The following is a 26,939-nucleotide window of genomic DNA, read 5'->3' as shown; positions in this document are numbered from 1 at the left end:
AATCAAGTAAATAACTGAATGCTACGATGATGATTGTATGTGAGTATGATGGTCGCACACTGACCATCATTGTCGATTTATCTTTAGCTTGGGCCTTACCAAAACGATCTGCGATTTAAACCTTATTATCTTGTACTTCGTAGTGAGATTCTTCTTCTCAACTAATGAAGACTATTCCCACCTGAACTAATTACTAGCTTTCGAGTCATTATAAATTGACCATGAATTTTGGACCATTCAGTTATAATTTTTCCTTCGATATTGGGATCTACGTCGCCTGATTGGGCTCACGTAATTATAATTATTAAATTACAGACACGTAGTTATAATGTGTACGTATGTTTAAGTATGACGTAAAAGCAAAAAATCAAATTTTAATGAGCTTGTCTGCCGCTTTTATTTCATTTAGAGCTAACATGCAGATTTTCCTTATACTTTCAATCCTTCCAGTTTAACTTCTTCATTTTCATTATACAGGGTGTATCCGTACAGCGGTGGCGAACTTTCAGGAAAGATAAAGAGTACACCTATGCAAGGTCGGAAACGCTTTCCTGGCGCTGTAGTGACGACACAAAACGCAAAAAAGGAACACACAAGCAGTGAGACAAAACGTGTTTTGTTATGTTTAGTACAGTAGAAACCTACAAATAAGAACAAAAACAGACAACTATCATCACTAAAGAAGGTGTTCGAAATTACGACCCCGGACCGTGATGCAGGCCTCACTTTTCTGACGCATGGAAGATCTGCATCACGAATAGAAAATGCATGACGCACGGTTCCTGCACGGTCCGGGTCGTAATTCCGAATACTTTCTTTAATAACGTCATTGTGTATTTTTTGTTCTTATTTGTAGACTTTTGCTGTACTAAAGATAATAAAACACGTTTTGTCTCGCTGTTTGTGTCCTTCCTTTTTTTCCGACCATGGGTTGCTATGTGATTTCCCTTCGTCTAGGTTACTCTATCTCACCTGAAAGTTTGTCAGCGCTGTACTGATACATCCAAGACTACCCCACCCACAAATGTACATCAAATTTCAATGTAGCATAATGTCGCCCTTGTATGGCAATGTTTAATCTAATTGAAGTATCAATAAACTCCCGGTGGCGTAATGGCAAACCGTACATTGAGTTGATCAATGTTAACGAATTTCGCTTACTGCGCATGCCCAGTGTCGTACCGTTGGCGTAGGAGCAAATACTGGCGACAAAGGGGATAAGCAACCCTACACAAGCTTGTTCGCCATGTAGATCTTATGGACTGTTTACGATTGCAATTCTATGGAAATTTGTTTCTGCTTATTGCATTTGCTTCTGTTTCATTTCATTTTGATTTATTTTGTTCATGAACATTATATTTAATATCAGTTATTTATAATTATTTTCTTTGACTTTAATTCAGTAATTTAAACTGGATTTATTCCTTAATTTGTTAAAGTATATACGTGTGGAACGTACGGTTAAATAATCAATTGCTTTTATTCCTCAGAAGTATAATCAATAAACGTTCAATTATTATATCTTGTAATGATACCTGTTTTGTAATCATTCTTAAATAAAAATTTGCGTCGTTCACAATCAATGTTTCCACTTCAACTAATGAAGCAACTTACAACGCAACAAGTTTTAAAACCCCGAACTGTTTACGTCCTAATAATAGAATATCAACCATACACCATACTTATCTTCTTTTAAAATTAAGCTAAAATTGTAATTGCGCCAAATTCTGCTCTGGACATGCGCAGTATGCGAAATTCGTTTAACATTGGTCAACTGAATGTGCGGTTTGCCATTACGCCTCTCGGTGCGGCCGTGTGCGGCTCCAGAGAGTTGTTGCATCTGGATAGTGGAGGGCGTGGGACATATGCCTGCTTACCCCTGTTAAACAGCAGGCGTCCCCGTCCTCCGTCACCTGTACTGATACATCCTGTATGAGCTTATACAGTTCCAACCTTAAAGTTACAGGTAAGTGTGTGGGAATTTGAGAACTGGTAAACGAATAATCCCTTTAATTCAGGAAACAGACACGTAAACTCAAGAAGGGTTAATTACCCTTTACTGCTCAAAATAAGGATTAACAAATGGCCCTTTCTGAGGACATACAGAAAAGCCTCCACTAGCGCTTGAATTCAAGAGTACTAAGAAAATCAAACTTAATTAATGCTTAGCTAAAAAGATACAGCCCCGAAGCTATCAAAATTCTACAGGATTATATATATACTCCCCTTTTAAAGGGCGACTGGGGTTTCTAGGGGACCCAATCGCCAAATCCTGGGTGTGGAGAATCATCATCCACAACCCTTTTAGTTCGGGCGCCACTGTAGAGACATTAGGTTAATTGGAAGCAGAAAAGATGAAAAATATGCAACCTCTTTCTCCGGGAATCGAACCACGGACCTCTGGAATACCGTCTCAGCGTGCTACCGTTACACCACGAAAGCACGCTAGGGAAGTGGGAGAAATACCTTATAAGGTAAATTGGAAAAGCCAGAGAGATGAAAAATTAGCAAAGCCTACGCCAGGAATCGAACCGCGGACCTCTCAAATACCGGCTCAGTGTGCTGACTACTACACCACGAAGGCACGCTAGGAAGGCAGGAGAAATACCTTACAACCGCAAAGCGATCTATGGTGATTGGCTGTTGTGAAAATTCGTTGAAGAATTATTCCAAACAGTTGTTCTTCCAAAACAAACCGACGTGTGATAGCAGCCTAACGAAGTCAGTGGAACTTCGGCTTAAGTACCGCTCTTCCTTCATTTGCGTTTAACCGAGATTCTAAAAAAAAAAAAAAAAAAAAAAAAAAAAAAAAAAAAAAAAACCCTTACTCTGGCAGGAAATTTGTAAGTTGAAATTAGAAGGGACAGGAATGTAGCTTTAACTAAAGTTTCTTTAGTTAGAAATGTTATCAGCATTCGATTGAGTAGAAATATATGCTGTGTTTAGCTCAAAAATAAAAGAAAGAAATGTGATTTCAGCAGGCATGAAGAAATAATCTTGTATTTATTATCCTGTTTCGTTTCAACATAGGAAGACGAAGACAAACGGAGCTACCGTCAAGAGAAAGAAAAACAAGCAGCTCGAGACATGTGGTGTCCCACTTCGATATTTCCCGAAATGTGGAAAGAACCAGGTGAGATAATTTCTAACTATTAATAAGACATATTTGGCCGAACAATCGAGTGCATTGACACGCTTTTAAAACAATCTTGAGGCTGCTTAACTAATGCTAATATTAATATAGAAGTCAAACAACAAAATTCAGCGTTATATTTTATAACTATTCTCCCATCAATAAAATTCTGAGTTCCATACTCAAGGACCCCATTCCGGATATGAATTCCTGGGGTATTTACAGGATTCCTTGCCAGTGTGGTTTAATTTCATTGCCCAAACTAAGAGGTCCTTAAAATTTCGCGTTAAGGAACATGAGGCATATGTTAGAAAAAAGGAAACACACAAGTCTTCTGTTGCCCAACATTGTTGGTCCGAAAATCACACTGTCAATTTTTCTGCTGCCAAAATTCTTCAAAAAACATCTTTCATTTGTGAACTGGATTTTCTAGAGGCATTTCACATTAAAAAAAATCTTTCTGTTCTAGTTAACGATCCTAATTCCAATCCATCTTTGCCTTTAGCCTTTCAAGAAATTATGTTTTAGTTCTGATTTCATCAACAGATGGCGCGAATAGTTTGTCTCCTGTCCAGGCTTTCTTGTCTTATCATTATATCTTATCTCGTTCATATGCACTTTTGCAACTGAGGATGATGGTTCGGTAAAACCATCGAAACTAGTCCTGTGAAAATTAGAAAATATAACGCTGATTTTAGTTGTTTGACTTCTAAATTAATATTTGTTCGGCGTGTTAGTGTATCTTAATTAATGTTAATATGCAAAGAGTGCTTTTTTAAATGTTGGATTTGATAGCCTTTTTTTTTTTTCTGGCCTTAAAATTATCTAACGTGATTTCATTCCATGATAGAAGGGCGTTTCTTGGATATTGGTTCCTATTTATTTTCCGTTGCTTTAAAGAATCCGTAAGTCGTGGTGGGTTTGCTGTCAGAAAGAGCTCCTTTCCAGATCACAATAGTCCATAAGCGAAACGACGCAGAATTTGTGGTAGCAGGAACACGTTGAAAAGATATACACTCAAACCTGTGTTTGTGCGATTTTTTTAGGTGCCGTATATGAAAATTTCAATCAAATTAGAACAACACAATTGACGAACGTATCAATAAAAAATTTTTAAAAAGGTAAAAAATCTGGAAAGTTTCAGATTTTAAATTACTTCCGAAGGGGCCTTTTTTAACATTTTGTATGTTAACTTTATTTATTAAGTCTAATAATTAATATATCTAATTCTTCGCACTTAAACCATAAAATTCAGTTCAAGAGCAATATTGCAACATAATTTTAAATTGAGCCTATTTTTAGATAAAATGTTTATCCTGTACAACGTTGCCATCGTTCCCTTTGAAATCCTTGTGTTTGTTAATCAAAAATTCGTTGAAGTACACTGCTGGCGACCCAAATTGCAGCACCAAGAAAGACAAGAGATATCACAACAAAATTTATTTAGTAGATAACATATGGACCAAGTTTCAAAGGATTACTTTTATAGACTTCTGTGACGTGTGGTTCCTTCCAGAATCAGTAGCCAGAGTAGCCACCCCATTGTTGGAGATCACCGCTGCCACACGTCTCGGCATTGATTCAGAGATTGGATGTGTTCTTGGGATACAGCAGACCAAGAACAGGTGACAGGTGGCGGAGGACGGGGACGCCTGGCGTCTAACAGAGGTAAATAGGCATATGTCCCACGCCCTCCCCTGTCCAGATGCAACAACGCCCTGGGGTCCCATAAGGGCGCACCGGGAGTTTATTGATACTTCACAAAAAGTGTATATGGCCGTACAGGGCTATTTCTTTTCAGAGTGACATTGGTTTACATGTTGGTTGGTTTACATTAGTTACATTGTTGATATGACATAAACATAAAACTTACATTATATACGACATTTGACACATAACATTACCCTAAACTTGAGCATAAAACTTGCTACTTTACATAATACATGAATTACTACTTAATCATAAATTACTACTGCTTGCACCTGAATTACTGCTTACACATAAATTACTGCTTACACAAGAATTACTGCTTGCACATGAAATACTGCTTACATTAATATGATGCTCAATTACATATGCATGCTACATTACATGTTAATTTGATACATAATTTCACATTATTATTATACTAAAACTGCTTACACATTAATATGATACACAATTGCATAATACATTGTACATATTGCAACATTCAGATCGCAGTTCACTCATATTAGGTTATTCAGTGCGGAGTATGAAACAAAATGCTGTTTCAGTTAAAGAATATACTACATATTTGCAATGCACCGTTGCGTTACACACATATACTGTTGCACTATACATGATTGCTACTTTACACATATGTTACTGCCTGCTGATGACACATAGATTACTACTTACACAAGTTACTGCTTGGACTTAAAATTCTGGTTACACATTAATATGATACATTATTACATATAGCATTGTACATATGGCAACATTCGGATCGCAGTTTACACATATTTAGTTATTCAGTGCGGAGTATGAAACAGCATGCTGTTTCAGTCAAGGATTATATTACATAGTTGCGTTATACCGTTGCATTACCTACATATTCTGTTGCATTGTATATAAATTACTACGTACTCATGAATTGCTGCCTACTGATGATACAAAAGTTCCTGCTTACACATAAGTTCCTGTTTACACATAAGTTCCTGCTTACACATAAGTTACTGCTTACACACTAGTATGATACACAAGTACTCATAAATTACTCCTTACACATAAGTTGCTGCTTACATATGAAATACTAGTATGATACACACTAGTATGATACACAAGTACTCATAAATTACTCCTTACACATAAGTTGCTGCTTACATATGAAATACTGCTTGCACATTAGTATGATACATAGATACTCATTAATTACTGCTTACACATAAGTTACTGCTTGCACCTAAGTTACTGCTCACATAAATTCCTGCTTACACGTGATTTGCTGCTTGCACAGAAGATACTACTTACATATTAATATGATACATAATTACATATACACATCACGCATTAATATACTTACATATACATATAAATATACGCAATACATTACACATTATTACCGTTTACATATAAATTACTGCTTACACTTGAATTTCTGCTTGCACATACAATGCTACTTACACTTCAAATGATACATAATTACATATACTCATTACATTTCACATTAATATGATATATGATAACACATTAATATAATACAAGTAATGCTTGCACATTAATAGGATACATTACTGCTTACGCATAAGTTACTGCTTGCACTTTGTTACTGCTTACGCATAAATTACATGTATAAGATTACATACATATTCAGTTGCACTGTACATAAATTACTACGTACACAAGAATTGCTGCCCTCTGATGATACATAAGTTCCTGCTTACACATAAGTTACTGTTTACATATGAAATACTGCTTACACATTAGTATGACACATAAATACTCATAAATTACTGCTTACACATTAGTGTGATACATAAATACTCATTAATTACTGCTTACACATTAGTATGATACATAAATACTCATTAATTACTGCTTGCATGTAAGTTACTGCTTGCATCTAAGTTACTGTTCATATTCCTGCTTACACATGATTTGCTGCTTGTACAGACAATACTGCTTACATATTGTTGCGTGCGTACGGGTTCGTTATGAAATGAATGCACAAGACCGATGAAAAATGAACAAAAATTTTTATTATCACAACAAAAATGCTTAAATTTTCTCAAATTATCATGCAGTATTACAATATCTCACAGTAGTTATCTTTTAACTACTCAAATATACAATAGAACGTAATTCAAAACAGCTAAAGAACGCTAATCCGCGAATTCGCTATAATCAACAACAGCAGTTTTCTAAACAACAACAAACTAAGCAACTCTACAAACTGAGATGTTTTCCTTGTATTTTCAGTTTTCCGGCTTAGCTTTCTTTTAATATTCGTCACGCGCTGCACTGCGCGAGAAATAAAACCATTTAATTTATAATTTAACTAACATTAGCTTTTTAAATACCAAATTCGTAACAATATTAATATAATACATAATTACATATACACATTACCTTACACATTAATATACTTTACATATACACATAAATATATGCATTACATTACACATTATTACCCATAAATTACTGCTTACACTTGAGTTACTGCTTTCACATAAAATACTACTTATACATCAATATGATATATAATTACAGATAAAGATTACATACACTATATACATAATTACAGATACACATTATATACATAAATAGTTACAGATACACATTACATTACACATTATATACATACATAATTACAGATACACATTACATTACACATTAATATGATACACAATTAAGCACACACATTTGAAATACGTGACAAATAAATATACATAGAGAAAACACAGTTCAACACAAAATATACAAAACATAACACTACATTGATACAAAGTACACACAATACGACATTAAACAGCATAAAACATATATAAACATTACGTTAAACACACACATTACATTAAACACATAAAACTACTTATAAAGTGCACAGTTATAGTGGCAGTTCAGTATAGTTTCAGGGGAAATACTTTATAGTGGCAGTACTAGGCATATTTTAGCACTTCGGTACATTGCGCAGAATGAACACAATACCTACAAGTGAAACACTAGCGGTATACAGCATGCAGCATGTGTTGTTGCACAGTTTGTTAAGGCGCAGTCACTGAGACCATTATGAATAGCACTGTTTTATAATGGGAGCAAAGGTGTTGGTCATAGGCATTAATGGTGTTAACGATTTTGCAAACTGTGTTGATTGCCGCTTTATTTTAAGTATAAACTTGTGGAAGGCTGGTATGTTCGTGGGTTCCGGGAAATGGTACTGTTCTGTGAGTGGGCATCGGAAGATATAGTGATCGGGTGTCCCCTCTCCCCTGCATACACAGCGATCCGTGTTAGAAATAGTGCATCTGTTGAAGTAGTCCGAGAAGGGACCGTGCCCAGTTACAAAGTTAGTAAGTGGAGCGATTGCTATGAGTCTCTCTGTTGTCATCATCGGTAGAAAGCCATAGTACACTCTTCTTCCTGTATTTCCATGTTCCCATATTCTTTGCCACCACTGGACTGCTGCGCCTTTCAGCAGTCTTTTAAGATGGGAAGGTGGCGCCGGAACAGCGATGGGACGTACGTTGATGTTTGAGTCTGTCTCTTTGGCGAGCACGTCCGCTGCCTCATTACCTGCGTTGCCCTCGTGAGCTTTCACCCACGTCATGTTCACGTGTACCTATAGGTTATCTTTTAAGAGTTGTTGAAGGCGGATGATCAACGGGGAAACATGGTTGTGTTTGCCTAGGGCCAGCAAGGCAGACATACTAACCGTATAGAGATAAGCTTTTGAGGTTTTCCGGTTTATTAGATATTCAACAGCAGCTGTAATTGCTATCACTTCGGCCTGAAAGGCGCTATTGCTGTCACCTAGTTGGCCTTTCCAATGATGTAATTCTTGGCCTTGCCAACAGTGGAGGAAACACTGCCAACGCCTTCAGCATGTTTAGAACCATCAGTGTAAAGTGTATGGTTGCTGATGTGCTGTATTTCCTGATTGGACTGTTACATGATGTGGGTGTGGTCCCCTAGTCCTTTATGCACTGGATGTGTGTGCAGCGGTGTCTTGGGGTACTCATAAAGTGCTGGACTCATAAAGTGCTACCTACGAAAGAGGCGTCTTTCCTCAGAAGAAGAACACTTGTATATGTCGCCTCTAGCTCGGTCTGGAGGTGTAGAGCAGTGGTTCTTAACCGGGGGTGCCTGCACTCCTAGGGGTGAGGGAGAAGCCCCTACCTAACCATAAAAATTATTAAATATCATTTATTAAATTTCTTATAATAAAATATTTGAAATATGCAATAGTGTTCCCAAAATTGAAGCTCATAAAATTGGTAGCACCTAGCTCACTTATCGGCAAAAGACACAGGAAAGAGCCGGTGCCGATGGGCGTATACACTACGCTACGAAAAGGCATCAAACGCTACAAACGAGCGCGAACAGGCAGCTAGATGACGAAGAAAAGAAAAAAACTTTGTGGGAATACAAGCGGAGAACGTTATCCCAGCTTGCGCATGCGCTGAGTCAATATGTGGAATCTACTGCGCATGTGTTAGGTTGAGTCAAGTTGAGTCAACTATTGTGTCTGCGACATGTGTATTGTGTATTCTGACTTGTCCAGAAACCTCTTGAGACTAATACATTCTTAATTGCCCGTTCAAGCCGAATAGGATTCAGTGATATTACAAAGGTAAGAACATTATATATATTATATTACATTATTTCTAAATAATTAAATCAATTATGGTGAACCCCACTATGTCAAAAAAAACGACAATGGAACGATAAGTATGCCGGTTATGGATTTACCTGTACAACTGAAAAAGATGGCACGCAACGACCGCAATGCACCTTGTGTTCCAAGATATTTTCAAACAGCAATCTCAAACCATCAAAGATATTAGAACATTTCAGCAATCTACATGGTGGCGAAAAAGCGCATAGCATGAACAGCTTGAAGTCAAAGAAGGCTCGATTTGATACCAGTGAAACTATTCTAAAATTGTGCGGACCAGCAATTCAAAAACCTTTATTAGAAGCGTCATATCAAGTGGTATTTTTATGTGCAAAAAATAAAGAAACCTCACACGATCGCTGAAGAGTTGATTAAACCTTCAGCTTTGATTATTGCCAAAACAGTTTTAGATTCGGAAGCACATAAAAAAATCCAACAGATTCCATTATCAAATGCTATTATACGGTCGCGAATACAAGATCTCAGTGAAGATATTTTAATGCAAGTAATTGAAGACATAAAAATCAGTTCACTAAAATAAGCATGCAACTGGATGAGTCAACTGATGTTGATAATTGTAGCCAACTTTTGGTATTTGCCAGGTATGTGAAGGAAAAAGAGGTGATAGAAGAATAATTATTTTGTGAGCCACTGGAGGTGAATACGAGAGGAATTGATGTTTTCAATCGCATCAAAGATTTTTTTACTAAATATCAATTACCAATGAATGTGATTGACTCAATATGGACTGATGGAGCCCCAGCAATGTTAGGCAAAAATTCAGGATTTTTTTCACACATGAAAAGAGAATTACCGGAAGTTATAATAACACATTGCATGTTGCATCGTCATGCACTTGCATCGAAAGCATTGCCAGAAAGTTTAAAACAACATCTAACTACAGCAGTAAATGTAGTAAAATACATCCGAGGGCGAGAGCTTAATTATCGCATTTTTCGTGCATTTTGCGAAGAAATCGGTGCTGATCATACCGTGCTCCTATATCACACCGAAATACGATGATTATCTAAGGGTCGCATGCTTAACAGAGTTTTTGAATTGCGTGAGGAAATTATTCAATTACTGACTAGTCAAAACTGTTAAGATTTTGAGAGTAATGATGCAATGCTGAGTCTGGTCTACTTAGCGGACATATTTAGCCATTTAAATGAATTGAATCTATCAATGCAAGGATTTGGCATAAATATAATAATATCTAGTGAAACATTATCTTCATTTATCGCAAAATTATAAATTTGGATACGTCGAGTAGAAAAGGGGAATTTTGCAAACTTTCCCTTGCTTGATTCGGTTATTTCGAAAAATGAAAAGAATACAATTATACCCGACATTGTAATACATTTAGGACGATTGAGCGAATCATTCAATGGATATTTTTCTACCGGAAATATTACCAAAACTCAGAGATGAATACTGAATTCATTTCTATTTGACTTAAATTTGATGGATGATAGTGATCTGAAAAAAGATCAACTTATTAAAATGCGAGCAACTGGACATGTTCAAATGGAATTCGAACAATTAGAATTGCAACAATTCTGGTGTTCACAGTTACAACGTTATCCAGAGTTGGCGAACGGAGCACTGCAGTTACTCTTACCCTTTGCTACCACCTACTTGTGCGAAATGGGATTTTCATCGCTTTTGCATATAAAATCTAAAGCGAGAAATTGCTTAAATGCAAGTGATGATGTTGTTCGCGTATGTCTTTCAAAAAAGAAACCTCGCTTCGCCAGTATAATAATGAACAAACAACAACAGACTAGTCCTAGTCATTAATAAAAATAATATTGTTTTGTATTTATGTAAAATGTACAATGTTTTTCAATAAACAATAAGTTTTGCAAAAAATGTATTTTTCTAGAGTAAAAAAATTAAAACACGTTTTTCAATGGGGTGCGGGAGATATATTTTCAGATTCAATGAGGTGCGACTCGCTAGAAAGGTTAAGAAACACTGGTGTAGAGGAACTATACCTGCAAGAGTAAGGGCGGAGCTCATGACTGTTGTGCAGTATGCCCTGCAGATGCTTATGATAAAAGGGCGTTGGAGTGATGTTAACTGCTTGACTTTCCTCGTTGTCATCGGTTGAGCCCAGATTGCAGCTGCGTACAGCGCAGTCTTTCCCCCCACAGTGCTATAAAGCACTTTTTGAATGTGGGAGATTTAGTCCCCAATTCCTTCCTTGAAATTTCCGCGTCATTCTGGCTATAGCGGAGGTTTTTGCTCTCTGTAGCTGCAAATGTGGCACCCATGTTAGGCCACAGTCCCAGACCACTCCTAGATACTTCTGTGTATCCGTGATTTTAATGTTGCGGCCAAGTAATCGGTCTCGGGATGAGTAGTGCAGAAGACTTGGTGATAGAAATCTTCAGCTTATGGTCTTCGCATAGGCTTGCGAACTTGGCGCACGCCTCGCTGCCATTGGCTTCAATTTCGTCTCGTGTGCGACCCTTCTGTTTCCATCTTTATGTTGCATCATTTAATTCCATATTTCATATATAGCTTTCATAACATTTGGAAACTACTGTGAACCAAAAATTCTAAGAACTTCATATTAAACTTTTATTTTATTTGGAGTTGAGTTTATAAAATGTATTTTATTAAAAAAATCTGTAATGTTTTCGAGCATAAAATTTTTCAATATTAAAATATTCATCCGATTTTGGGTTCAGTTAGAAAATAGTGCCCATATAAAGAATTACATCCAATTTCAAGTATGTACCATTAGCCATTTTAAAAATATGATGCGCGCAAGTTGGAAATATGACGAAATCCATTTCTTGCAACAGTCACATATTCGAAGATCATAAGGGGTTTACGGTGTATGGAGCCCTCTTAAGTGCGAAGGACATGCTATTTAATAAATAGAGGTAACGCTCAAAGCGTTAAAAAAAAGTCCCTTTGGGCGTAATGTAAAAACTGAAAGCTTTCAGATTTTAATTTTTTCTAATATTTATAACTTTTTTCTAATATTTCGTACAAATTTAAGTTTTAGGAAGTTTAAACCAATTTTTATTTCTTCGCAGAATGCACGTGCGGCTACAATCGCCCGCCTTTTATTCTTCCGAAGTATGCGGAGAGGCTCGTTTTCAGCATTCCAGAAATAACAGTATGGTGTGAAATAACCGGAGTGATGAAAAATGTTCCAGTCATCTATGCTAAGGGTGCCTTCGAAGCCGAATTCAAGAACTGGTCGACACAGGTATGAATAATTTTTGTAAGTTGCTTCAGAGAATAGAGTAACTGTAGATTTAGAAGACTAATTCCGAATATTCGCTTTACATAGACCCCTCCTAACCTTTTGAAGGCCAAGGCCGTAACTTGCCTGTTTGCTTAAAATACCAGAATGCCTCAAATTTTATTCCAGATTCACAACAGTTTCTCCTTTCCCTGTTCATTCACGAACAAAGAGTTGTGAAAGTTTCAAATGATATCATTTCTAGTTCCCAGCAAAGAATCATCCATTACCCACTGAATGAACACTAAGGAATCACAAAAGACTTCCTTAACGACAACATTGTCTACAATACATATAAAAATGAAATAACACCTTTGTAGAAAGTGTACACAGCGGAGGGGGATAGTTCTATATCTCCTAATATACTGGGCCAATTGACGATAGTCAACTTGCGTTTTTCATGTCTCGAAAGCGGGACTTAGGATATATATTAGATTTGTATATAGCATTGTTCTAACATAGGTATTTTGACACAAAATCGGAGTTTTTCGGAAACCACATGCCATTTTTTTCCCATATTTCGATTGTAGAACTCAAATTATGTCTAAATATTAAATTTTGTAAGGTTTGGTGCGAAATTTACGGAAAAATTCAAAAATTTATCTTGTGGTATGTTTTTCAGTTTCAGCCAAGATTAAATACTTCATTTGGCGGACTTCTTAATTTACAGAATTCCTTTTCTTTCTTGTCCTTGAGCGGAAAAGAGGCATCTTTGATACTGTAAAATAATTTTAACAATGTGCTTAAACCGCATTTTCATTATTATCGCTTATAATTAATACACCAAGTTTCAAAACGCGCCAAAATGTAAATCCACGTATATCTTATCTTAGGGAAATTTTGAATAAAAAAAAAAAACCTAATTTTTTGCAGGTATGTTTAGAAATACATCTACTTTAAGATTATGGAAGAAATTTTATAGGTTATAATTCAAAATTTGTTCGAAAAATTTGTAAAAATTATTTTAAAATATAAATTTTATAAATAAATCATAAAAAAAATGGGCGAATTTTACTTGGAATGAATCTAAATTCCGAAATGTGAAAGGAAGAATTAAATAAATTCAATAAAAAAAGATATGTTAATAAATATATATCCATTTCACTGAACAGGGAGGAGCTAATTTTTTAAAAACTACTCGTGCGATTTTTGTAACATGTGGCAGTTTTGCATAATTTGAGTCGTAGAATCGAAATATGGAAAAAAAAAAAAAAAAAAAACATATCATTGCAGAAAAAGTCCGATTTTGTGTCAAAATACCTATGGTAGAATAATGCTATATATAATTGTAATATATATCCTTGTTTAGTATTTTTATTTATTTATTTATTTTTTGGTTGCGAAACGAATTCTAGTGTGTCTTTACAATAGATGTACAACAATAGATGGCACTATTGCCTCATGATTCAATTGTGGTTGCTATGGTAACGAACTTTCAAATTATGTGATTTATGGGTCCTCATCTTTTTTGTTTTTCAGTGCTACAGCGCTTTGAGTGATGTGTGCTGTTGAAAATGAGCCCTGTTGCCACTTGTAAAAAAAGAGGGCGATAATTTTGTGCAGTTTTTAAATTGAATGTTTCTCTCGGATACTGGATGTTTGTCGAAAGAAGGCAACGCGGGAAGTTGGTTAATTTATTTATTAGGATAAATAATATTTGTATTAAGGGATATTGCTTATTTCATCGTAATTTTGTTATATGTAATACATTTTTTTTTAAATTTGTGGGTCTTTTTTTTATTTATTTATTATTATTATTATTTTGGTTTTTTGATATTCTGAAGAGTAAAATTCTGCGCAATATTTTAATTTAACGTTTGGTGTTCCCTTCAGGCATTTTTTGGTACATTTAAAAGCCAGATGAAGGCTGGCAGCGTAGCTGTTAGTATTTAATAAAAGTAGCCTACCTTTAGTTCTGATAAATAGGAATCAATAAGTAACAATTGACTTTAATATGTGAAAAATCTGCATCAACATCAAATGTCATTCATTCCAAGTTTTAAAAAGTGTATTTGAACTTGAGCGGATGAATAAAAAGTATATTTGTAACGATTGAAAATTTGAACAAGATATAGGAAGATTGTGAGCTAATAGTAGGAACTTAATATTTGTTAAAAACTGAGGATAAACCTTACATCCCTTTGTCATCTTTTGCTCCGGGCCCCCAACTCTCTAGTTATCAAGAGTATAGGAAATTAGACGAAAGGAAAAGGTTTGATCGTTATATCCAGAGGTTCGTTATACTGGTATTAGACTGTATTTAGTTCATGCAAATCTCACAGTATAACATATGTAAAGGATAACGGGAAATTAATCAAAGATCTTTATTGCAGATGAACGCGAACGGAGAAATTCGAATGGAAGTGATGTATTACAATGAGAAAGTGTCTACTTGGGAACCTTTCATCGAACACGTAATGGTGAGGGAAGGTGAATATAGACCCCTAGAAGTGATGTTCAAAGTAAGTATCTTTTTTCCATGCGCGATGCGTGAGTAAATGAAATAAAAAATGTGTATTTTTGGAGGTGCGTGTGTTTTGAAATAGGTCTATAAGAGCAAGCAGTTTTCTCAAAAATAAATATAACAGTTTGACATAGTTTGAATAAAAAATGCCTTAAAATCACGAGTACGTCTATTTAGAAATATTAAGTATTTTTAGGAAATGACGCTCGCTACCTGTACTCATTAAAATGGACTCATTATTGTTACGAAATATCCAGCCGCGGTAAGATAACTTTCCTGCAAAGCGGGTTTATGGTTGCCAGAAAACGGCAGGTGAAGGTAGGGTTGCCGTATATAGCGTGAAATTGCTCATTTGGCGATATGTTGTAGACTGATGGAGAACCTTCTGGAACGAATTCTTACCGGTTTGGCCCAGAATGTTCTCGAGCGCAACCCAAAAGCCATATAAACCCTGCTGGTTAACAGTCAGTCAGTTAGTGTCTAGCAGTCTATTGAGTCGATCCCTAGTCTATTGAGTGTCTCACAGTCTGTCGAGTTGATCGTCAGGCTAGTGTTGAGGTGTCTCGTCACTGTATCGCAAGTTAGTGTCTCCTCGAGTTTTATTTTGAGTGTGTTCAGCCCCGAGAACGACGGAACTGAGTCGGGAGCTGTACTCTGGTGCTTTGCCGTGAAGCAGTCTTCATCGTCATAGCCTGAAGGCTGTGACTGCTGATTGTTTCAGCATGCTTGATGTAGTTTTCGACTGCGTCAAGCATTAATTTAGAAATTTTAATGTAAACGCGATTTAGAAGCTGAACTTGAATAATACCGGCTAATAAATTGTGCTTTCATTCTTCATCAAGTGTCGTCGTTAATCACTCCAAATCCACGGACCATTACAAAAAGAAATAAATAAATAAATCAAAAAAATCTGAAAGCTTTCAGATTTTGCATTGCGCCCACAGGGGCGTTTATTTAACGTCTTGTGTGTTACCTTTATTTATTAAATATATTCTTCGCACTTAAACCATAAAATTCAGTTCAACAGCAATATCGCAAAATAGTTTTAAAATGAGCATATCTTTACAATTTCCGTTACACAGTCTCGCGCGCTGGAGATAATATTTTTCATCGTGCAGTGTTGCGATTGTTCACTTTGAAATCTTTGTTAATGAAAAATTCGTTAAAGTGTTACAAAATATGAAATAGATTATAACGTTGCGCGCCTCTAACTTGCACGCAACCAAGAGGTGACTGTGAAAGCTTGTATAAACCACAGAGTCTTATAAAGGGTTTAAGTCCCTTTTTATTCAACGTAATAAATTACAATGGCGTCCTCTTGACGCTTACAGACTGTGCCCACTAGGCAGTCAAAATAAAAATAATAACCTGAAAAAGAAAGTAAAGACAATATTCTAACTACGAGGCTCTCTAAAATAACTAACTCACCGCGTTTTACAAATACCGCAGCTAATTCAGCAGACTTGAAGCTCACTGGAACAATTGCAACTACTTCCCGCCAAGCACATAGGCCGCAACGCGGGGTTCTTCAATTCTCGATTTCTACCTCCGCGCTCGCTAAGTAAGAATAACTCTCTCACCGAACTCGTTTCCTTCTATCCTTGCGCGTTCTACTCAAATTTACATATTCTGGCATTGGCAGTTCCAGGAGAAAGTAAGGCTTGACAGGAAAGATAGTTTAAACTTAAAATAAATGTTAGTTAAAATAAATATAAACCCTACATTTGCCGCTGCCAGAATTTGGAAAACTTGGAAGCAGGTCCTACAAACGACCTGTTGTAAGTTTATCTAATTCTGAACTAACTGGCGAAAGCCTCGTTTACACAAAAAAAATCTTATGTAACAATTATATATTAAAATTCTGTTATTCGTTACAAAGCTTTCTTCTTACAGCAACTTTTCCTGGACTTCATCAATCAATCTTGGTCTTTCCTTCCAGCATCTTTGAGTTTTCGATGCTTGAAACTCCGTCATCCGTTTTTGACAAAATTGATCCCAACTTAGAGGTGTCATGGATGTCAATCTTCTCCTTATTGATCTCCGAGTGTCGTCCCCGTTGCTCTTTCTTTTGCGTCCTCTACATGCTGGCCTCTTGACGGAGTAATCGTCTGGTTGTTGGCCTTTGCGTTTCTGCCTGGGACGGCTGGTCGTGACGTCCTCCGGTCTGGAGTCCTTCTTGAATTTCTTCTGTTCGTCGTATTTTTGTGCCTCCTGTTGGCGTTTCAGTTTCCGGAACGGCGGCCTTGCTGGCACCTGACTCTGTGGCCGTGTGCGCGTTCTCCTTGATGTGTAATTTCTCCTGCCATCTTTTGTAGGTGGTGTTTTCGTCTATACCACGGTTTCTTTACCCGGTTCATCTGTATTTTTGTTTTTCTTAAACGCCGGAGTTTGAAAATCCTTTTTTCTTTTTGATACCGACGTCCGGGTTGTAGAAGTGCTAGGTCTCTCTTCAGTTCTCCGTTTCTTGGGTGGTGGAATAGTTGTTGCAGTCTCTGGCCCTTCTATTTCGTTTAGACTTGAGTCCTGCAAGAAACTTTTAAGGATTTCAAAATCATTTGGATTATAGTATTTTTTCACCTGGTCGGGACTTGCTTTACAGATTTCCCCTCTCTCGTTTTTAAGATATAAGACTACTCCTTTGATTTCCTGAATTACATAGGGGCCTTCAAACTTTGGAGCTAGCTTTGCCATAAAATTGTCTGGGGCACTTGATAAAGAAAATTTCCGTTTCAATACTTTATCCCCAACTTTAAAATCTGCTTCACGGCGTTTTCTATCATAATATAACTTCTGCCTATTTCTTGCCGTATCCGAGGTTTTAAGCGCCTGATCAATTAGCTTTTGCACGTCCTTTTGTCTAAATTCCTGCTCTCTTTGTTGCACAAAGAATAATTTATCTAAAGGCGTAATTAACTTTCTGCCTAAAAATAATTCTGCTGGAGTTTTTCCCGTAGTATCATGATGTGCCGTTCTTAAAGCATAAGCTAATTCATTTATGTAGCCATCCCAGCTCTTGTGATGTGTGCTAACGTAACTGCGAATTATTTTTACAATGTTTTTATTAACTCTTTCTGCTATGTTAGCCTGTGGTCTATACGGAACCATTTTGATATGGCGTATATCAAGTCCATTGCATATGTTTTCAAATATTTGACTAATGAATTGTTTTCCGTTATCGCTAATGACTTTTATCGGTGCACCGTATTTTAAAATGTATCTGTTTAAGAATGCATCTGCGACTGTTTTGGCTGACGCGCGTTTAAGTGGAACAATTTCTATCCATTTTGAAAAATGATCTACTATTACTAAAAGAAAACGATTTTTATTTAACTCGCTCTGGGGGAAGGGACCAAGGAGATCTATGCCTAAAATTTCATTTGGAAATGTAGCGCGAATGCTATTTAAGTACCCGGCCGGGCTGTAATTAATATCATTTATTAACTGACATTGATTGCAGGACCTGACATACGCCGTTACTATTTTGTATAATTGCGGGAAATATACCGCCTCGCGTACCCTTTTTAAAGTCTTTCTGACCCGAGGTGGCCCGCTGTTTTTTTTTCGTGCAACTCCTTCAAAATGCTTAATCGAAGCGAGGCTGGGATGACTGGCTTATACTCAAGATTTTCGTTTGTTGTTTTCGTATAGAATAATAAATTATCTATTATTTCATAGTTTTTTGCTCTATTTCTTATCGCATCGATATCTGTATGCTCAAAGCTTTCGGGAACTTTCAAATAAGCATAGATATTTCCAAATTCAGGATCAGCTTTCAGTTCAGTAATAACCGTATCTCTAGAATCTAAAATTTTTGAAGTCAACACAGCGCATTTAAGTTCATTACCTTCATCGTCCAGTTTTATACGAGAAAGTGCGTCAGCTACATTGTTTTCCTTACCCGGTTTATATTTTATTGTGATATTATATTCTTGGAGTTTTAAAGCCCATCTTATTAACCTGGGCGTTAGGTTTTTTCCCGAGTAAAGTCTACCAACAGCCGCATGATCCGAAAAGACTGTTACTGGCGATTTGCCGAAATAAACTCGAAATTTGTGTACAGCCATTAATACGGCTAATGTTTCTCTTTCTGTAGCTGTATAATTCCTTTGTGTTTGATTCAATGTTTTACTAAAAAATGCCAGCGGATGGTTATTTTGCATAAGAACCGCACCCACCGCATAGTCTGATGCATCTGCCGCAATTTCCAGGTTTTCGTCCCCCTCAGGGAATTTTAAAACAGGGGCATTAATAAGCGCTTCTTTTATTCTTTCAAAAGCTGTATTCGCTTCCGCTGTCCACGTAAATTTACTCTTTTTTCTTTTGATTACTAAGAGTGGTTCAACAATATTAGCGAAATCTTTTATGAAAGATCGATAGTAAGAAAATAATCCAAGGAAAGACGAAAGTTTCTTGGCGGTGTTGGGCGGTGGGAAATTCTTAATAGCTTTTATTTTTGAATCTTGAGTTTCTATACCCTTTTGCGAAATTTTATAACCGAGATATATAAGTTCTTTAGTTGCGAACTTGCATTTTGAGGCGTTAATTGTAAGACCGGCCTCTTTTAATAATTTAAAAACTTGTTCGAGGTCATTAATGTGTTGTTCCAACGTACTACTCGTTATAATTATATCATCTACATAAATTAAAGTTGATTTTCCTAGGACAGGCTTTAGAACAATGTCCATAGCTCTCTGGAATGTTGATGGGGCCCCACACAACCCAAAAGGCATGCGTAAAAATGCATAAGTGCCCGATTTTGTTATAAACGCGGTTTTATGTATATCTTCGGGTCTCATAGCTATTTGATAGTAGCCAGACGTTAAGTCCAAAGTAGACATATATCTCGTCGATTTGATCTGTCTAATGATCTCGTCTATAACCGGCAAAGGGTAAACTGGAAATTTAGTTATGCTATTTAGTTTTCTATAATCGATAGCAAACCTCCAAGCCCTTTTATCCGAAGGAGGAAACTCGTTCTTTTTCCTACATAGTACGACTGGACTCGCGTATTCACTATTTATGGGCGTTATTATTTTATTCTTTAACATCTCCTGAATATGTTCTTCGATGATTAAGTCTTTTTGTTTATCATAGCGATACGGTTTAGTCCTACAAGGTTTTTCGGCATTTAATTGAATCTTGTGAGTCACGATCTGACAGTTTCCCGGTTTTTCTGAAAACAAATGAGAAAAATTACTCACCACTTGCTGTATTGCTTTACTTTCCTGGTCATTCAGATGGCTAAGGTCCAATTCAGGTGTCTCCGCAGGTTCCACCACCCTCTGGTCCATCTCCAGCACCACGGAACTATCTTGAAAATTTAATTTGGCCCTCGCGGCCCTTAAAAAGTCCATACCTAAAATAAGAGAGTGTTGGAGGTCTTTCACCACAAAAATTAATACTTTGAGATTTTCCTCTTTTATCTGTAAGTTTAATGATACTTTCCCGATGCAGTGACATGTTTTTCCTTGCGCCGCTATAATTTCCGTATTTCTGGTTTTGAATAGTCGTATCCTATAAAAATTCTTTTTGAAGAACTTTTCACTCATGAAATTTCCTTCTGCCCCTGTATCGATGAGGGCTTCTACTGGTACATCGCCAACCAGGACTTGTATAATTGGTAGCTGTGAGTTTTTTACGATGACTGTATTTAGATGTCTATTTGAGGGTTTTTCTAAAACTTCCGGGGTCTGGACCCTCCCTTTCACAGGCCCCTCTAGTCGTTTAAAGCTTTCCTTTCAATCTGTGTCTTCTGGGTACGCGGGTGCTTATTTTCAAATTTTCTTTTTGGGCCTTACCTTCGAGTTTCGATGCGTTAGCTTGATAGTTCTTTCCCCCATATGAGCGATTTCCATTTCTGGTTTCCTCCTTCCTTCTGGTACTTTGAGAGTATGTTTCCCCTCTCGCTCTTTCCGCTATTCTGCGATTTTGAAATTTCACCGCCAATTCGAAAAGTTCCTGCAATGTGGTTGGGTTTCTAATTTCAAAGTAGTCTTGAACAGCGGGTAACAATCTTGGTAATATTATTTCAATAATCTCCGCATCGGGTTTCTTGCCATACAGCATATCCGTTAGCTTGATTTTTCGTAAAATAAAGTCCGTCAATTGTGCTGTATCCCGTTGATAAAAACTATATAGTTCGGCTTCCAGCCGTGCGCGATCTTTCACTATGGGGAAGGCCTTTACTAACGATTTTTTGAAATTTTCAAATGTATACGTCGGGCTTCCAAATTCACCTAGAAGAAATTTGCCTATATTTTTCCACCATAGCGCGGCCTGTCCTCTTAGTGCTGATGTGGCAATAGCAACTTTTTGTCTTTCAGGCACAGGATAGAGCTGAAAGTGGTTTTCTATACCTTCTAAAAATACGGATACTGAATTTTTTCCGTCGAAATAGACGTTTGGCTTGATTGATGCTCTCAAAGTCTGGACCAGGTATCCAAATCCTTCTAACTGTGTTGTCATTTCTTGGTGTTGTCCAGCGGCTTCCATCCAGTTTTCGGCCATTTCAGTTCGATAAGTGTTCGGGCGCCAATATAACGTTGCGCGCCTCTAACTTGCACGCAACCAAGAGGTGACTGTGAAAGCTTGTATAAACCACAGAGTCTTATAAAGGGTTTAAGTCCCTTTTTATTCAACGTAATAAATTACAATGGCGTCCTCTTGACGCTTACAGACTGTGCCCACTAGGCAGTCAAAATAAAAATAATAACCTGAAAAAGAAAGTAAAGACAATATTCTAACTACGAGGCTCTCTAAAATAACTAACTCACCGCGTTTTACAAATACCGCAGCTAATTCAGCAGACTTGAAGCTCACTGGAACAATTGCAACTACTTCCCGCCAAGCACATAGGCCGCAACGCGGGGTTCTTCAATTCTCGATTTCTACCTCCGCGCTCGCTAAGTAAGAATAACTCTCTCACCGAACTCGTTTCCTTCTATTTAAATCATACTACTTCCGCTGATAATTTGAATCCTTGCGCGTTCTACTCAAATTTACATATTCTGGCATTGGCAGTTCCAGGGGAAAGTAAGGCTTGACAGGAAAGATAGTTTAAACTTAAAATAAATGTTAGTTAAAATAAATACAAACCCTACAAGATAATAAAACAAATGCAAAATTTTCGCTACTAGATGTCCATATTCGGATGGAGACCTATGTTATTCAAAATTGGATGACTCTAGATACCGTTGTTTTATCCCAATGCAAGAAATATACATTTATACGTATTCTTCATTATTTAATTTCTTTAAATATAACACAGGGTTCTAGTATTTGGCGGCAATAATTAAAAAAGTGAAACGACATTTATAGTGAATCAACGCTAAATGCCAAAATGAAATTAATAGCCTTTCTGGGCAAATTGCCACTTTGGGCTCACAAAATTTAAAAAAAAAAAAAAAAAAAAAAAAAAAAAAAAAAAAAAACTTTTAAATCAGAATCACGAAATTAGATCAACATTACGAATCTTATGGCCAAATATAAATGAAGTTATGAAAAAAACAATAATCTGAACTTTCGCATTAAATGTACTAATTCGTAATTTGTCATCAAATGGAACATTTTGTTTACTTTGAATGCAATTTTATTTCATTTTCATTCAAAATCACTATCGTATGGCATTTTTGCAAAATATATTGTAGGTATACGTTAATAAATTACAAAAGCAAAATTCTTTTAAATTTATCTTCTTGTTAGTGTGGCGCCAATTTTTTTAATCCAAAGAACTATTATTGTTTTTGTTTTACGATTTTGCGTTGGTTCACTATAAATGTCTGTTTCACTTTTCAAACTGTTGCCACCAAATGGTAATAGTCTTGCGTTATATTTGAAGAAATTAAAAAGGAAAAATCCGCATAAATGTATGTATGTTTCTCGTATTGTGATAAAACAACGGTACCTAGAGCCATCCAATTTTGAATGATGTAATTCTGCTACGAATATGGGCATGCGAAAGCCCAAATTTGAAATTCCGCATTTGTTTTATTATTGATTTCATATTTTGTAAATCTTTAACGAATTTTTGATTAACAAACTCAAGGATTTCAAAGAATTGGGAACGTTGCACAGAAAAAATATTTTATACCCAGCTCGCGAGACTGTGTATCGGAAATTCTATAGATAGGCTCAATTTAAAATTACGTATTTTGCGATATTGCTCTTGAACTGAATTTCATAGTTTAGGTGCGAAGAACGTGATATTTAATAAATAAAGCTAACAGACAAAATGTTAAAAAAACGCGCCTTTGGACGTAATTTAAAATCTGAAAACTTTCAGATTTTTATTTTTTTTTTAAAATTATCAAAAGTATACCGTGAACGAAAAAGAGGTGGAGAATCACTGAATTAAAACTTAACTTAGTTACTGAAGTTTTAAGCTATTTTGCGTTAACTAACCAACTTAAATATAATTATTTAGCCGAAATAAAATATCTTAACCCTTTCAGGCACGCTACCTGTTAAAAGTCAGAATTTTGATTTTAAAAAAATGTAGGCAGTCTAATTAAGCCTAGAGGAGTACACAAGTAAAATTTTGTGAAGATAGCACTTATCGTTTTTATTCTGTGGGTGTGCCCATAGTGGCACACTGATTGAATATAGCTTCGAAAAGTATGCTGAAACGAGCATTGTTGTCAATGAACTGACCGATGAGATGCTGAGAAACAAAGAATACAGACTGTGACTCAGTTGTCCTAGATGATCGGTGAGCCCGGTCTGGGCACACCTAGGGTTCGCCGTTTGATTTTAGGCAAGATTTCAAGGTAAAAATTTAAAATTAATATAGAATAAGGAGATTAGCATACAGCCAAAAAATAACATTGAAATTTTTTTTCAAACAGTTCCTTTTATACCCTAAAAGAATCTGGAAGATTTTTTTGGAAAAAGAGGGTCTTAAAAAACTAAACATGGCTAAAATATATGGTTTGGTTTGTGTTGAGCTGCCATCTACTATAAATAAAGAAGGTTCAGAGTAACCTATAGTAACCCATAAATCCTTTTTCATCCAATTTTTCTGTGCGTACAGAAAGAATTTTTTAGGTATGTCCAGACCGGACACACTGTGCCGCAAAGGGTTAAACCACAAGCGTATTTTCTCTCAAGCATTTCGTTTCTTGTTCTCTTTTCAGATGTTTCGAGACCGTGCTCATCCCATGGTTTGCACCGGGAGCGACGAAGTGGAGTGCAACACACATCCCGTTACCATGACTGACGCACCGTCCGTCTCCTCATACTCTTCGTTATCTTCTTCTGGTAACGAAACTGAAGAAGAGGATGTGATTACCACCACAGTGATCAGGCGGAGGGTACCAGTCCGTACAAAAAGACTCTCCTCCATAGCTAAATCGAGAGGTCAGTCTTCATTCATTTGACTAACATCCATTTCAGTAAACCTGAACGAATTATCAGTTAGTCTATCTGGTACTTTTCCGCTTCCCCGGCGCAAATCTCACCAAGCAGACTTTATTGGCGACAACATACCAGTATACACATAATAAAATGTTAACAAATGTTAGTTTTTAAGAGTTTTTTATTTTGAAGGCATAAACATTTTAATATGGTTTAAAATTTTGTAAAAACCAATAAATACAGACAATAAATTTGTGAAAAGACATTAATTTAAGAATTTACTATGCTTTCATGGTTCAACATCCTGATTCGCCGGTTCGTATCACGTGACCCAATGTGATCTCATCTCGCGTAAACTACGCTACAAAAATCTAATTCTATCAGTAATTATCTACATTAATTTCAAGTTTAGTCTTAATTTGGAATACGAGTTTAAATGCAAGAACTATTTCAATTCGTGCGAACAGCTTACTCAGAAAGTATGTAAAACCGCCGTGTTTTACTTCGCTTAGTGCATTTCCATTAGAATTGATGATTTTTAACTCTTAACTTTGCCTTTTCTATATTTTCGCCTTCCGGTGAGCGGTATGATTGCATCCTAATTGACTTAATTACCGCGAATGGCCTTCGAGCATAAAATTGAATTATCTAGGTAAAACTTCTATGTAATTATATGCCAGTATTGAAAGGAACTATCAATCAGATAAGAAATGGCTGCGACTTGTTTTGAAAATGACGCGTAAAAGGTTAGCTGCGAGGATATTCTGTTTGGCGACATTATCGCCTGTGCCGGGAAAACGGAAAAGTACCGCCTTATATTTAAAGGTACCCTTGGATAATCGGCAAGTTGTTGTTTCATTTATGCTAGCCTGGGCAGTTGAATTTTATGGTAACCCTATTATGACGTCGCTGGTTGCGTGATTTCGGTGAAGTTGACTGATGGGAAAAGATTTGTTTGGATGTCAGTTACGAAGTACGTCGCGTATTGTGTGCTTTCTGCATTGTAAAATGGCTGCAGGTGGTAAAGTGGTTGTTTGGTGGTATAGACCACGAAAGGACTCTGTCCCTGAGTGACTATTGTTTTCGTTTTGCGATTTAGCGCAGAATCACTCTGAATGCCCGTTTCACTTTTCAAATTGTTGCCACCCAATAATATTGCCCTGCATTATATTTGAAAAAAATTAAATAATGAAGAATCCGCATAAATGTATGTAAGTTTCTCGCGTTGGGATAAAACAACGGTACCTAGAGCCACCCAATTTTGAATGACATAATCCTACTGCGAATATGGGCATCTGGAAGCCGATTTATTATCGATTTCATATTTTGTAAAACTTTAACGAATTTTTGATTAACAAACTCAACGATTTCAAAGTGACCCATGGCAAGGATGTATGGGAAAAACATTTTTATCTCCAGCGCGCGAGACTGTGCATCGGAAATTCTATAGATAGGCTCAATTTAGAATTTGTTTTATGATCGATTTCATATTTTGTAAAACTTTAACGAATTTTTTATTATTAAGGATTTCAAAGGGAGCCATGGCAACGTTGTACAGAAAAATAAACATTTTTATCTCCAGCGCGCGAGACTGTGTATCAGAAATTTTAAAGATAGGCTAAATTTAAAATTATTTTGCGATATTGATGTTTAACTGAATTTTATGGTTTAACTGCGAAGAACATGATATTTAATAAGGGTAACACACAAAATGTTAAAAAAACGCCCCTTTGGACGTAATGTAAAATCTGAAACCTCTCAGAATTTCTTTTTTATAATGGTTGAGGACAGAAGAATCTTTGTTGGATATAATTCAACGGAATTATAAGTGTGCTGTTTGTACGAAGGAAATGCGTGTGGTCGAACGTAAAGATCGTCCAGAATGCTTTATCGCAAGAAATGTTCATATGCTTACCATATAAAACGTTCCATTAAAAATGGAACATGGTTTGAGGAAAGTTTTTGGATGCTGTTAAAGAATTTTGCGTGCCACAGACTGAAGACACGGAAATTTCTAAATCAGGTAAGTGTATATTTCCTTTGTTTAGTTCTTAGAGGTTATAAGATGAATTTCCTTTTGTATGTTATTTCATTGTTTAATTTAAAATGCAGTTTATTGACATTATACATTTTTTTGTTTGGCTGTAGTGTAGAATTGCGTTTTAAGTGAAAATAGATCGATGCGTACAGGGACAAAGTCAAGGGAGTGCCCAATGCCGTGTTTGTGCAATTCTGTGATTTTTTTTTTTTTTTTTTTTAAGTGAAAATAGGTCGACGTGTACATGGAATTCATGTTCATTTTTCATCTCTCCTGCTTCCAAAAAAATACCTAATGTTTCTACAGGTTTGCTTGGAAAACAGTAGGGTTTTATCA

At 36.3% G+C, this 26,939-nt stretch overlaps 1 protein-coding gene across 1 annotated transcript in view; it reads left to right on the top strand.

Moving 5' to 3' along the window:
• LOC118194141 (intermembrane lipid transfer protein VPS13A-like) overlaps positions 1–26,939 on the top strand; it is a 483,044-nt gene that overhangs the window by 254,525 nt on the left and 201,580 nt on the right. Inside the window, exons 39-42 of the mRNA XM_085810380.1 lie at positions 3,031–3,133; positions 12,539–12,714; positions 15,084–15,212; positions 24,346–24,568. Of these exons, the coding sequence (XP_085666506.1) occupies positions 3,031–3,133; positions 12,539–12,714; positions 15,084–15,212; positions 24,346–24,568 (631 nt within the window). The remainder of the gene's footprint in view (positions 1–3,030; positions 3,134–12,538; positions 12,715–15,083; positions 15,213–24,345; positions 24,569–26,939) is intronic.

This window comes from Stegodyphus dumicola, chromosome 2, assembly GCF_044657685.1.
Source record: "Stegodyphus dumicola isolate Sdum_Otavi_A_Nest chromosome 2, ASM4465768v1".
NCBI classification, from domain to species: Eukaryota; Metazoa; Arthropoda; class Arachnida; order Araneae; family Eresidae; genus Stegodyphus; species Stegodyphus dumicola.
The sequence above is the reverse complement of the archived record's forward strand: the minus strand, read 5'-3'. Positions and strand labels throughout refer to the sequence as shown.